At 28.3% G+C, this 14,272-nt stretch overlaps 1 protein-coding gene across 2 annotated transcripts in view; it reads left to right on the top strand.

Annotated features, from left to right (window-relative positions):
* LOC136085771 (uncharacterized) overlaps window positions 1–14,272 on the top strand; it is a 48,550-nt gene that overhangs the window by 27,088 nt on the left and 7,190 nt on the right. For both annotated transcript variants that reach the window (XM_065807203.1, XM_065807204.1), the window contains exons 5-6: window positions 4,660–4,724; window positions 9,967–10,094. In XM_065807203.1, coding sequence (XP_065663275.1) covers window positions 4,660–4,724; window positions 9,967–10,094 — 193 coding nt within the window. The remainder of the gene's footprint in view (window positions 1–4,659; window positions 4,725–9,966; window positions 10,095–14,272) is intronic.

The raw sequence follows: 14,272 nt of genomic DNA, 5'->3' as shown, positions 1-14,272 counted from the left end.
TATATATATATATATATATATATATATTTATATATACATATATATATATATATATATATGTATATATATGTATATATATATATACATATATATAAAATATGTTTTTTTTATAATGACAAAGGTTTTCTTGAATTATTTCAACTTATGTTTTTATTCTCAAGGTGTACCTTTTGTATCCTAACAAAGTAAAAAATAGACTCAATAATTTCTGATTTTGATACTTCTAACAATATATAACAAAAAAAGAATGTTTTGGATGTATTGCTCCAGCTCCATCAGGTAAAAACTTAAATATTTTATTTAAGGGAAAGAGCTACATACCTTCCATCTTATCACGCTTTTAATTGTGAAGTAATTTGCTTGGATTTCCCCCAAAAAAAATGCAAGAAAGTATATTAGTGTTTAGAAAATAAACAGCAACAGCTGTTTTATTTTGTAAACATTAATATACTTTTAACTCAAAAATAATATTTTTATTGCTATGATGGAACTGTTGATATACAGCATAGAACATACATCATCAGACACAGATAGTCTAATGATGTATGTTCTTTGCTGCATGGTTTATGCTGCATGATTTTAAATTATCTCAAATATAAAGGATATTAACATGATTTGCAACTTATGTGCTAGGCAAAATATAAAATAAAAAGTTTTAGATTGATTTAATTATCTAGTTCATAAAACTGAAAAACTTGACAGCATCACTGTTTTATTACCAATTAGAACTTTATCACATCTGTATAGGCATGACACCTCTATAGAATATGACAGAAACATGGCCATTGCAAATCAATAGTTTCTGGCAGAAACACTAGACGATCTCACAAAAAACCATAACAATTCAATGTTATATATAAACATGATACAAGAAAAATTTCTGAAATTTGCAGAGTTTCAAAGTCAAACTTCTTATTTGTTTGTTCATTTAAGAAATGTTCACTTAGAGAAATTGAAATATTAATAGCTAGTTAAAATTTAATTATATGGGAAACTGGAAATATTTAGTTTTATGTGTGTTACATCCCATATGTTTAGATCAAAGATTGATGTGCCTGATAAACTGAAACAACCATACATAGCTCTGTTGCCTCTTTTTTGTTAGAAATTTAAAGATTTATTGAAGCTAAGCATTTTCTAAGTAGATAAAATAAGACATTATTTAATATTATTTTATCTTAATTTTGAAAAATTTATTTCATTTTTCTTTAAAATTAAAAAAACACATTTTTATTATCGTGTTGTTCACAGTTGGTTTTTGTATGGTTTATAGAAACTTGATATAAAGTGATGAAACACAGACATGGAATCATATATGGTAAATGGATGAGGTTGGGGAAGAGATAAGGTTGCAATGCTATTTATTAAAAAAATTGTCGTGTAATTTTTTATTTAAATTTTTTTAAGAAAAAAATAGGGGGAGGGGGGCAACTTTATTATCCCATCACACACTTAGTACATTGTGGTTGTATATTACAATGTGTTACCATCTACCTTTAAAAAGATAAGCCCTCTAAAACGTTATAAGCTAATGTGGTTTATGAGTTTATGAATTTACAATGGAAAAATCAGATGTCCAAAATAAGTGTCTTGTTTTCAAAAGAACACTGTGAATAAATAATTCTTGTATTCAACACATAAACTGCATTTATTGTGTTAGGACTAAAATGTCGTAAAAATATACTTTTAATTAAATACATTATTACCAAACAGATATCTAATGTCACTAAACACTAAATTTCATTTTCCTCAAAATGAGAAAAATGTGACATCTGTGGTTTTACCCGTGTGGTCTACATATATATATATATATATATATATATATATATATATATATATATATATATATATATATATATATATATATATATATATATATATATATATATATATATATATATATATATATATATATATATATATATATATATATATATATATCTGTGTGTGTGTATACTTTATGATGATTTTGAAAATATTATTTATATTTATTCAAAACTTATGTTATAAAAAATATAGGGTAGAGTGGCATAGTTTGAGACTGTTTTTACCTATTTCTGACTTAAAGTGAAAAAAAAACTATGTATAGGTATCTGTTTACTGGCAAAAATATCTTAAAATCATGATAAGATATCCTACTATAGAAGAAGAAGCCAGTTCATATGAATCTGTGCTTTTTGGATGTACAAATACTTTTTTTGTTAAGTGATTTGTGGAGAGGCCAGTCTCATCAAAGCTGTATATACTACTTGGTACAAAGTTATTATTATGAATCACATATATAATCAGATAAAATAATAAAAAATTTATCTACAACTTCATGTGTTAAGAATTTAGCTCTGGACAATGTAAGTATTTCAGGTTTATGTAACCGCAGTTTATCAACATGACGCTTCCTAAAAGATTATCAAATCTTTCTCAGAAATTCCATTTTTAAAAGGAGTTTTACTCACTCATCACTCTTTTTCGACCTTCACGTTTATTTGCATCAAATTCTTTTGAAACATTATAGTTAGTCATTCTTTAGCAGCATGATAAATAGTCTCTTTTTTTTCTAACATAACTAACATACTAACAAAATAGCTTATTTCATACTATCAGCATTGTCTTTGGGTTTTATTTTTTTTATTGTAACCTCCTAACATTTTTTAAATTATCAAAGCAATGTTTATGAAAAAAATGTTAAATTTTTGGTGAAATAAATTGCATAAATCATAATGTATCATAAAATAAAATATTATGACACCAAATAAGGTCTTGTATAAATACTTTATTTTACCTAGGTAAATATATTGTTTCACACAAATAAATACACATGTTTCTTGATTATTCATAAGATTTAAATTTCAAACATAAATTTTTCACAGTTCTTGAGCTTATACAAACACATAAATAGTTAGACCTGATGAAACTAATAGGTTAATAATGTTATTTACAACAACTGTAATAATATAATGACATACCTTAATATTTTACATACCTAGACCAACATTACCCTACCTTATTGTATTTTAAATTTTAAACAAACCTCGTGCATCAGTGTCTTAAAGATATACTATCCTGAAAATAAAGTATTTAAGCTTTCAAAATAACAGCATAACTGAGTTTTAAAATGAATTATTTAATAATAACAGAATGGTAAAAATTAAAACTTTTTACTTAAAGTCATTATCAATATAACCGATAAATATGAATTACCCCGGAGACTCATATTACCCCTCTATACTCTAAATATTTTTAAAATTAGAATTTCAAAAAAGAATTCTGCGTCTTGTGAGTATCGGGTTGAAATAGTTTAAAAAAAAAATTTTTTTTTTTTTTATTAGGATTTTGCAAAAATCTTGATTCCTACTAGGAATCAAAATTTTGCAAAATCCTAATATAAACTTATTTAAAAAAAAAAAGGAAAAAGTAAGGTTATTTTTTAGACTTTTTAACACGTTAAACTTTAACATATTAAAATCAACTTTTTATGACCCAAATTTAACTGGAAGGTGAATATAGGCCGTACGTGTTCCCTAAATTTAACTGAGAAACTTTTTTTTTTGGACTTTTATTCCTAACTAAACTAAAAGCCGAATTTGGATTTTAAAAACACATTTGTTTAAAAGAGAAGTTTTATAAAAACAAAAAAAGTACATTTTTGCATAATCATTTTTTGTAAACCTAAATTTTTTGTCTAGTAATTAACCATATTTCAAAACATGACAAAACATAAGTGAAACAAAGTAATTTTTTATTTATTAAAACAAAAACAAAAAAACACTTACAAAAGACAACATTTTTTTCGAATAAAATAACAATTTGCGTCAGGAGTGATAATGAGAATTTAAGTTATGGAATCTTTACAACTCTTAATGTTTTTAAAAGAAAATGAACAAAAGATCATTAACAATGTTTATTGAAAAATTTTGAATGTCAATTTTATAAAGGTTGGGGAAGAATATTATGTTAAATAATTACTTGTTTTTTAGTTTTAAGGTTTTTTAAAGCAATAAAAAAGATTTAATAAGTGATAAATAGACTTTGTGCTTAAAGAAGACTTTTTCGATTATTGACTTTGTAAGACAAGTCTATTTCTAACATGTTTTTCTTTTTTTTTTTACTGAATTCATGTACCCAAGGCTGATTGACTTTAGTCAAGGAGGCTACTCTTTTTTTTTTTTTAACAAAACAAAATGAACGTTTTATTCAAATTCTAGATAAAATAAATTATATATTAAAGTGTTTTCAGAATTTTTATAAAAGTATTTGATGAAAATATTTGTTAGACTTTAAAAAAAAAAGCGCTTTTTAATGCGCTGGCCAATGTTTTTGCAGGCGTGTGGGGAAGTGCAAAATAGCTTGAACGCAAAAGCAATGGTCAAATGGGGACATAAGTATATAAATATTATTATAATAATAGTATATATATATATATATATATATATATATATATATATATATATATATATATATATATATATATATATATATACTGAATATATTAAATAGTGTTCCTTATTTTAACTAAAAACAGTCAAAAATTAATTTAATAATTTACTTTTAGTTAACTATGGCTTATGATTTAGGTAAAATTAAAATAATACTATTTAAACAATTAGGTCATAAAAGCAGAGTCAATATCAAGGACACAATTATTATTACTATTTTCCTTAGGGTCAAGGAATGTCTATAAAGTATGATCATTACTTAGAAAGTTGGCAAGTTGTTGCAAGACAGGGGTATTGTCTTTTTTTATTTTTGCTGTGTTTTATTTTGTTTACAGTTTTAGCAACTAACTTTTAGTTTTTTAATATAATATTGAATATACTATTAAAATTTGAACAACTTACATTAGCAATTGATATATATTATTGGAACCACTAAAACATGATTTAAAGAAGACTCTTTTCCAATCTAAATTACTATTCATTATATAAACGAAACATAAGTGATGATAGTTACGATATATATGATAAGTGATGACAGTTATGATATGTTGCTATCTACATTTTTAATAACTTAAAATCAGTTGAAACAATTGATATTAAGTTGTGCAATGATAAAAATGAACAAATATGGGTAACTTTACTAATCGGAAAAGAAATAATATTATTTAAATGCATTTACGGACCTCCGAACAACAAAACTTAATAGATGTTAATTCGCTCTGCAAAAAATAAATCTAATAATAAAAATTACCATCGTATACTTGTGATAGGGGACTTTGCCTTTCCAAAAACATTATGGAAAAATGGAAGTGTATATCAATTTTTTGATAAAAAGGGGTCACCAGATCTCTCATTTCTAAATATAGTTGAGGATCGTTTTCTAACTCAACACGTTGACGCACCAACTTTTTAAATACAAGATTGCACCATCACAGAAACTCTTGATTTATTTCTTTTTGAACAAAACAATTGGGCCAACTTTAAGTATAATCCGATTCTTGGAGACTGTAATAATAGTCATCTAGTACTGACTTGGATGTTAGTTCTTTCAATAGCTTATAATAGTTCAATTTTCAAAACAATGCCGAAATTTGCTTTTAATTTATATTGTATTATGTTAGACATCCTTCTGTTAACCCATGGTCCAACAAACATATTGTCAATCTCACTCGAAGTAAAGAAAAATTTCAATTGTGCCAGTAGGTGGAAACAAAATTAATGATTATGAAGTGCTAAGAAAACTATCAAATGAGGGGCAAAGTACACAAAAAATGAGTTAGAAAAAAACCTAGTTTCCAGAACAAAACAAAGCCCAAAGCTTCTATATCAATATATCAACAACATGCAAAATGCAAATAACCTTATCTGATCATTTTAAAATAAAAATGATTTTATCTGTGACGATCTTTTTAATATTGTTAATATCTTGAATAATCAATTTAATTAGTATTTGTCAAAGAGGATACAAATCTAATTCCTGAAATTGATGATAAAAATATATCCATTTCTAAAGCAATGGATGAAGGTAAAGTATTATTTAAATATAATGAAATATTGGAACTTTTGAACAATGTAGATATAAATAAATCTATTGGCAGTGACAAGGTTCACCCTAGAATTCTTAAAGAATGCTTGAGGTCACTAGCATATCTAATTATACTAATTTTTGAAAAATCCTTAGCTTCCAGCAAAGTCATTGAAAATAAGCAAATTTTACTCCTATCTTCAAAAAAGGTAATAAACTTATGCCAAAATACTGTAGATCTATTTTGCTGATGTCAATTATCTGTAGACTATTTTAATCAATAATACACAAAGAGATAATCTTAATAAATAATCTGAAAAATATGCAACAACATGAGTTCCTTAAAAATCATGTATAACAAATTTGTTAGAGACTGTTGACCTTCTATTAACTTGTATGGTAAACAATAAATTAGCTGATATTATTTACCTCGACTCTGCCAAAACATTTGACACTGTTGCTCACAAGACTTTTGCTTAAATTAAGAAATTATTAGTAATTGTCTTATAATTATTATTAAAATTATTAATTATCAGTAATTGCAAAACTGTAATCGTCTTGTCACAAATCATTCTTAGAAAATAGTAATTAACCAAATAGAGTCCAATTGGAAAGATGTTTTTTGTGGTACTCCACATGGTTCTGTATTAGATCCACTTCTTTTTGTCATCTATATTAATGACTTACCAAAAAACCTAACTAACACATCTAAATTATTTGTTGTCAGAGACTGAAATTATCAATCAAATTTATAACAACAACTCTATACCAGCTCTTCAAAATGATCTAATCAAGACATTTAAGTGGTTAAAAAAATGGCTTTTTTAGTTTAACTGTAAAAAGTGTCATGCTATGCATATTGGAAAAAAAAAAATCCAAAACATGATTACATCATACCCAATTCTAATTATGACAGTTTAATAACTTAAAAGTTTATATATGAAAAAGATCTAGGTATTAATATCTCGGTATTAATATCTCGGTATTAATATCTTAGCCAATCTTAAGTGGAAACAAAATGCAATTAGCTCAGCGTCTAAAGCAAATTGAGCACTTGATATGATAAAGCGTACCTTTAGTTATATAGATAAACAGATGTGTAAATATCTTTATACTACACTTGTCCGTCCACATTTTGAATACGGTATTGCTGTATGGTCTCGTTGCCTTAAAGAAGATACATCTATATTTAAACGAGTACAGAGATGAGCAACTAAGCTAATCCCTCCTCTTAAAAACATGACATATGAGGAAAGATTCATAAGTTTAAGTTTAATATATCTTTTAATTCGGCGTTTAAAAGGTGACTTAATAAAAAATTTTAATTATCGGATAGTGTAAATATTACTTTACAAGGATACGTTTTCTTAGAGCATAAAAATATACAAAAAAATCAGATTCAGACAAGTGTACCCAACTTTAGATACCAAGCTGAATTTACTAAAAGTGCTTCTAGACAAAATTATCTCTTTAATCGAGTTGCAACCGCATGGAAGAAATTACTGGTGGAAATAGTAAACTCTCATAGGTTAAATCAGTTTAAAAACAAACTTGACAAACACCTACAAAAGATTAACTATAAATAAGGCAGCTTATTTTTGTGGATGGTGTGTAGATTGCACTAGCTGTATTAATACAGTCATAGCTTTATTACAAAGCAAATATATTCTTAATTTATCATTATAGTGTTTATATTTGACATAAAGAAATGTTGCATGCAATAACACATAAAAATTGTTAACAAGACTGTATAAAATACTAAATAAAACTTTACAAGTAACATTACTTTTATGATTTTTTTTCAAAACAACATTTACTGTTATGTAAAAAATTTAATTAAGCAATAAATAATGTGCTGCAACATTTCATTCAAAATTGTAACATGGCACACATAGCCTCTGTTACTCTGCACTACAACCAGGGCCGTCACAAAGAGATTTTAAAGAAGTTAGTGGGGCTGTAAAAAAAGGATTTTGCCAACTATGGGAATTTTTTTTTCTTTGCAGAGTAAATCTTAAAACATGCCCCTGCCTACAACAGTATTTTTTTTCTATGAATATAGTTTGATAGTCTTTTTTTTTTCCTGTTATTTTTAGTTTTGTTGTGTAACCTGTAAAAACTTTTTCCAAGTTTTTTTAGTTTTGATATTTCTTTTCTGAAATTGTTGTGGTGACACCTTTGCATCTTTGCTATATTTTTCTAATTTACCTAAACTTGCCCTAACATAATCTAACTGATAGACAATCCTGTTTACAATTACAAACTGTAAATATCTTAAACTGGTCACTTGTTTTCCTTCAATGCAACAAACACTTTTAGTTAGTCATCTTTTTAACTCTTTCTATGCAATGTGTTTTGTGAACTTTTATAGCGTACATCATCAGAAGTTATATCATACTGTATGTATGGTATTTGTTTAATCTTTAAAGATGCAATCCCTGTTGTTAGTGGAGTTTCTAAAACTTTTCCGAGTTTGGGCTACTTTTGATGCCTTTTTAATTTTCTGGAACTCTAATTAACAATTATCAATATATTAATCTTGTTACTACATTTTGTGTAGACATATTTTTTTTTTTTCTTTTCTTTTTCTATAATTTCAGCATAAGGCATGCTATCGGAAAAATCTGCCCACCTTTTGCGGTGTGGTAAAGCTAGTTAACGGTCGTTTTTTGAAATTATTTTTTTGTGTGTGGTAGTGTTTGTATAATAGAACATTTTGGCAGAAAAAAATAATTAAAAATATTATTTAGTTTTAAAATGTCAACTGAGCAAACTAAACAAAGATTTTTGATTGTGGACAAACACTTAAAAATCCAACTTTATTGAATAGAAAGTTGGCGAAATCATTAAAAATATCAAGAAGAACTGTAGATACTGTTCTTAAATGGTTTACAGAACAGAAAACTATTCAGAGAAAACAAGGAAGTGGTAGAAAAAAACGCACAGCAAATCCTAGAGCTCTCGAACGGTTGGAGACTTCATTGGAAGAACATCCTGATTGGTCTGATAGATATCGAGCGAAAAAACTTAAGGTTTCCAATTTTTTTGTACACAAATGGCAACAGAGACTTAGATATCAATGTTTTAAAGTAGTTAAAATGCCAAATCGAAACGATAAACAAAATTCAACCGCAAAGAGTCAAGCTCGAATGTTGTATGACAACTTGTTAACAAAACATAATGGATGCATTTTGATGGATGACGAAACTTATGTTAAAATGGATTTTAAACAAATTCCTGGGCAGTGCTACTATGCTTCTAAAATAAGAGGAAATGTGAGTGATAAATACAAGTATGTAATGACTGATAAATTTTCGAAAAAGTTGATGATTTGGCAGGCACTTTGCTCTTGCGGCGAAAAATCGCCAATTCATGTTTGTTTGGGCACAATAAAATCTTCGGAATACGTGAAATGTTGTCTTTCTTGTATAAAATGACTAATTTAAAAGCTCATAGAAGTACTTCAGTATTGTTTTGGCCTGATTTAGCCACAATACATTACTCAAAAGATGCTCAAAAGTTTTACGATGATAATGGAGTGATGTTGGTTCTGAAAAAGATGAATCCTCCAAACTGCCCCGAATTACGTCCTATTGAAAAATATTGGGCCATCATAAGAAAGAAATTGAAATTAAGTGGAAAAACAGTAAAATCAGCTACAGATTTGAAGAAAAAATGGGATTACGCTGCTTTCTTACATCCTTTTTTGATAAAGAAAGGTGAGCAGATTTTTCTGATAGCATGCCTTAGGTGGTACACTCAACCTTTGGTAAACTCAGTTCTTGCATAACACTTTTTTTTACCTTGCATAACACTTGATTCTAAAAAACACTTCTCCAGATACTTTTAGTAAGACTTTTTTATTGTTTTATTACAAATTCTCTATACCTATTTTTTTTTCTGCCTTACTTACCTAAATGCACACACTAAAACTAAATAAAACTTTTCGAAGAACTTTAAAGCAAAATCAATCAGATTTGGCCTTCTAGTAAACATTTTTATTTTTAGAACATTTTCTGGAGTTGTTCAATTTTATGGAAACAATGCAGAAAGATGGCATCATATTGTTGGAATAGCTTATTCTAGCCTTTATGTTTCTGCATTTTTAGATGGACAGTTTATGGGAAACCAAACAAGTATTTTGTTATCCTTTTAATTGCATTGTTTTTTAATCAAATTTTCAAATTCTAAATTCAATTATTATATATATATATATATATATATATATATATATATATATATATATATATATATATATATATATATATATATATATATATATATTAGTGATATGCCATCGGCTAGTACCGATTGTGGCTAATAATAGGTTTTATGTATTTATTTAAGGGTATTATAATAATATTAAGGATTTAAATTATATATTTAACATGTTTCTATTCATCAGAAGTGATTCGATCTGCTAGCCTATGCTATTGGTTCTTTAATCAATAATTCTTTAATCTTTTAAACCAATTAATCGGCTTAATCATTGGCTGATTAATCGGCAAAGAGTGTTGGCTTCTTATCACAACAAGAATAAATGGTAGTATCATCAGCAAACAGCTCCACCTTAGATGTAAGAATATCTGGAAGATCGTTAATGTAAATTAAAAAGAGTATAGGGCCAAGGATAGAACCTTTAGGAACCCCTGAAGTTACAGAATAAGAAGAAGAGTGCTGTCCATCGAGGACACTTTTATACTACGATTAGAAAGGAAGGTTTCAATAATCTTAAAGATGTTGCCGTATACACCATAAGAAGAAAGCTTATGGAGAAGACGACAGCTCTGAAGAACACTTGTGCAAGACAATAACAGGTATGTTGTCCTGGCCAGAAGCTGTAAAAGAGTCTAAGCAGGAAATCACTTATGAATGTCAAGCAATGGATCAACCTGTATGTTGGCAATATCAGGTTGAAGGCAACTAGTGGAATCAAGAGATGATATTGATGAAAAGTTTTTAGCGAACAATTCAGCTTTGTCTTTAGGTGAGGAGACAAAGTCTGAACCATACAAGAAAGGTGGAATTAAAGATTTGCCCTTATTATTAATACTATTAAAGATTCTCCAGAAGTCACGAGAGCCTAATTTTTGAGATGAGATACAAGATTTCATGACCTGAGAATAGTGACCTTTGGCGTTAGACAAAACCTTTTTACAATTGTTTCTAGCAGTAATAAACAGATGTCTGTTTTCTGGAGAATTGTTTTGCTAATAGATATGGAAGTAACCATTTCGATTGTCAATCGCTGCAGCACAGTGTGAGGAAAACCATGGAGGAGAGTGAGGCTTGACCTGGAATCGTTGAGAGGGAACAAAAAATTCCACGCCAGCCTGAATCCACAAAGTTATGTAAGAAGCACATTTGTTGACAGGAAGACGAAAGATTTCTACTCCAGGGGATTCAGGTGATGAAGAAGAATGAGATATTAGTCTTAGAGAGATCAAACTGTGATTAGAAGCACCTGAGGGAGAATGTGGAGAAACTGAGCACTGACTAGGATCAGAAACAAGACATAGGTCGAGTAGAGAAGGTAAATGATACGGGTCGTCTGGAAAGTGAGTTGGAAAGTTGACTATTTGAGTTAGGAATTGAGAAAGGCAAAAGTTGTGGGCTTTAATGCCTGCAGAGTCACTGACACTAGAGCCAAGCCATTCAGTGTGGTGAGCATTAAAGTCACCTACAACATCAATATTAGCTGATGGATAAAAAGAGAGGCTTTGGTCAATATGATCAGAAATAACATCAAAATGAGTCTTGAGATGAAGAAGAGCAATATAAAGAACAAAGAGAAAGGTGATAGAGTGAGGTGGTGCTAAACCAAAGCACATCAAAGAATAGTCTGTGAATTCAAACCTAGTTTCACGACAAATGGGTGAATTCTTACGAATGTAAATGCCCAGGCCAAGCATGTGACTTTTGGAGTCTTTACGAATTAAAGGAAGATAACTATCAACACTAAGATCGCAAGATGAGACAGCTGAACTCAAATTAGTCTCACAAAGAGCAAGTAGGTCTGGTGAACTTTGCATAAGATAAGACTCAACAGAAAAAAAGTTACTTCGAAGACCACGAATATTAGTGAATGATAGGTATAGAGAACTTGGTAATGATAATGGTTTTTTGTGTTTTATAGTTTTTGGTACTTTATTCATTTTTAAATTTGTTGAAGAACTTGACTTGAAGCATAGATAGTACTCAGAACAATGTTTAATAGCCCAAGCAACTGCCTCATTACTATTAGTAAACCCTAAGCCGTAACAAAGGGCTCCAAATGTGGCCTCTGCAATGCACACCAAAAGTACCAACTGGGATACCATCCATGCGCAACATGGCACTGTTAATACTTTGATATTTTTCAGCTGTTGATGGAATCAGCCTCTCTGAGACCTACCACAGAGTTTGGGAAACCTGACTACCAGTCGGCCTCAGAACCATAAAACTGAGTTTTAGAGCTGTACCCTAATTTGGAGATTATAGAATGAGCTGCCTAGTCATAAAATCAGAGACACAAGCAAAACCCATGCATTGAATCAAGAAGATCCAGCATTCAACATCCTAAACAGGAAACAATGTATTAAAAATACATCTGCGCCAGCCTAATAGATGAAGAAGGGGTGCGAGGCTGGTCAACAGATAAATACCAGTGATCTTTATAACTAGATAGAAGAACATAGTCAGATGTATCTTTCTTTCTTTCTTGAGTTTCAGTGCAAATGTCACACTGATCTTTTTTAGGTTTGTGTATAAAAATGTTTTTCTTGTCAAGCAACTCATAAAAAACTGTGTGGCCCACAGGATCCAAGCGTTTTCTTTATAGTATTTTATAATTACTCACGGTCACATAGCAATTAGTTTTTGCATCAGAGACAGGTTACTTATTTGAACTTTATTTCGCGTTGATTTAAATGTGATAAAAATGTTGATAAAAATGTTTGTACTCTCCATTTTATTTCCATTGAAAATCCATATTTTAAGGCTCATAGTTTTTTTTCTTTTGCATTTAAGTCTTAATTTTGTTGGGGGTTAGTGCATAATTGGTTTTGATATTATTATTAATAATTAATAAGTGGCTCATTATGTCATTACTCAATGTACTGTAATAATAATGATTTTTATAGTTACAACAGTATATTGAGAATTTAAAAAACGTGGTGCAACAATTTGAGCCCCGATCTCAAATTTCAAGTATCTTAAGTATGAATTCTTTTCAAGCAAACATCAAAATATTTTGTCAATAGCATTATTAAAAATGTATTATATTGAAGTAAATGTAGGAAGTACTGTATCAAAAGTTAAAAATATTCTTGCATCTTTACTATAACACACAAACACACACACACACTCACTTTGTACATACGCATTACCAATAATCAAACTCTTTTCCTCCATGCATAAATTTTTTAAAACATTGAAAACAAAAAAAGCATTTAGGAAAAAGAAAAAAATTTTTTTAAGAGATAAAGAATAAAAGTCAAATCGCGTACTTTAAAGAAGTTTTAGAACGATTGAATTATATTAAGTTTCCAATTTTGTTTTATGTGGAGATTGCAGATAACTCAATTTTATTATAGGCCAAGATAGCAGATAGACTGATTTTGCGCGGCGATGACTCTGCGCAAAATGGGTCTATCTGCTGTCTCCGCCTATGTTCTTATGTTTTTATATTATTAAAATACATTTAAAGTAAAAAATCACTGCTAACGATTTTTTACAAAAATATTAATGAATAATAATATTTTTTATATTTATATAAGTATGTATTTTTTATTATAAATGTCTTTAAGTAAAATAAAAAATTGTATCAAGTTTTTAAATAAACAATTTAATTATTTTTTCTTTTGTTTATATTACTGCAAAGCATAGCTATGAATCTTTTTTTTTAACTTTTAAATGTGCGCGTTTGTTAAACAATCATTAGATGTAAGTTGCTACTTTATTTAAAAAGCTTTTCGCATAATATTAAATCATAGAAACATTAGTAAAGATAAACGGTTAAAAGTTATTTATTCCAAACATAATTTAGATAATCTTATTGTTATAGTTTATTATATATTTTAGTTTTAGTTTTTTAATCTAGTTTTAGTTAAATTATTTTAATTTTATTTTTTCTTATTTTTTTGTACGAAGATTGATTTGCTTCTTCTACAACAAGTTTTTTTTAAGCTTCTTTATGGTTAAGTTAAGATTTTTTTTTAGCGCATATTTAAAATGTTTACAAACTTTCAAAACATGTTAACACCCATGGTCAAGTTTTCAAAATCACAGAGTATTTGCGTGGTCATATTATGACGTAAAATCGCACGCCTTCCCG

The sequence above is a fragment of the Hydra vulgaris genome, chromosome 10, assembly GCF_038396675.1.
Source record: "Hydra vulgaris chromosome 10, alternate assembly HydraT2T_AEP".
NCBI lineage: Eukaryota > Metazoa > Cnidaria > Hydrozoa > Anthoathecata > Hydridae > Hydra > Hydra vulgaris.
This window is presented reverse-complemented; position numbering and strand designations above follow the sequence as displayed.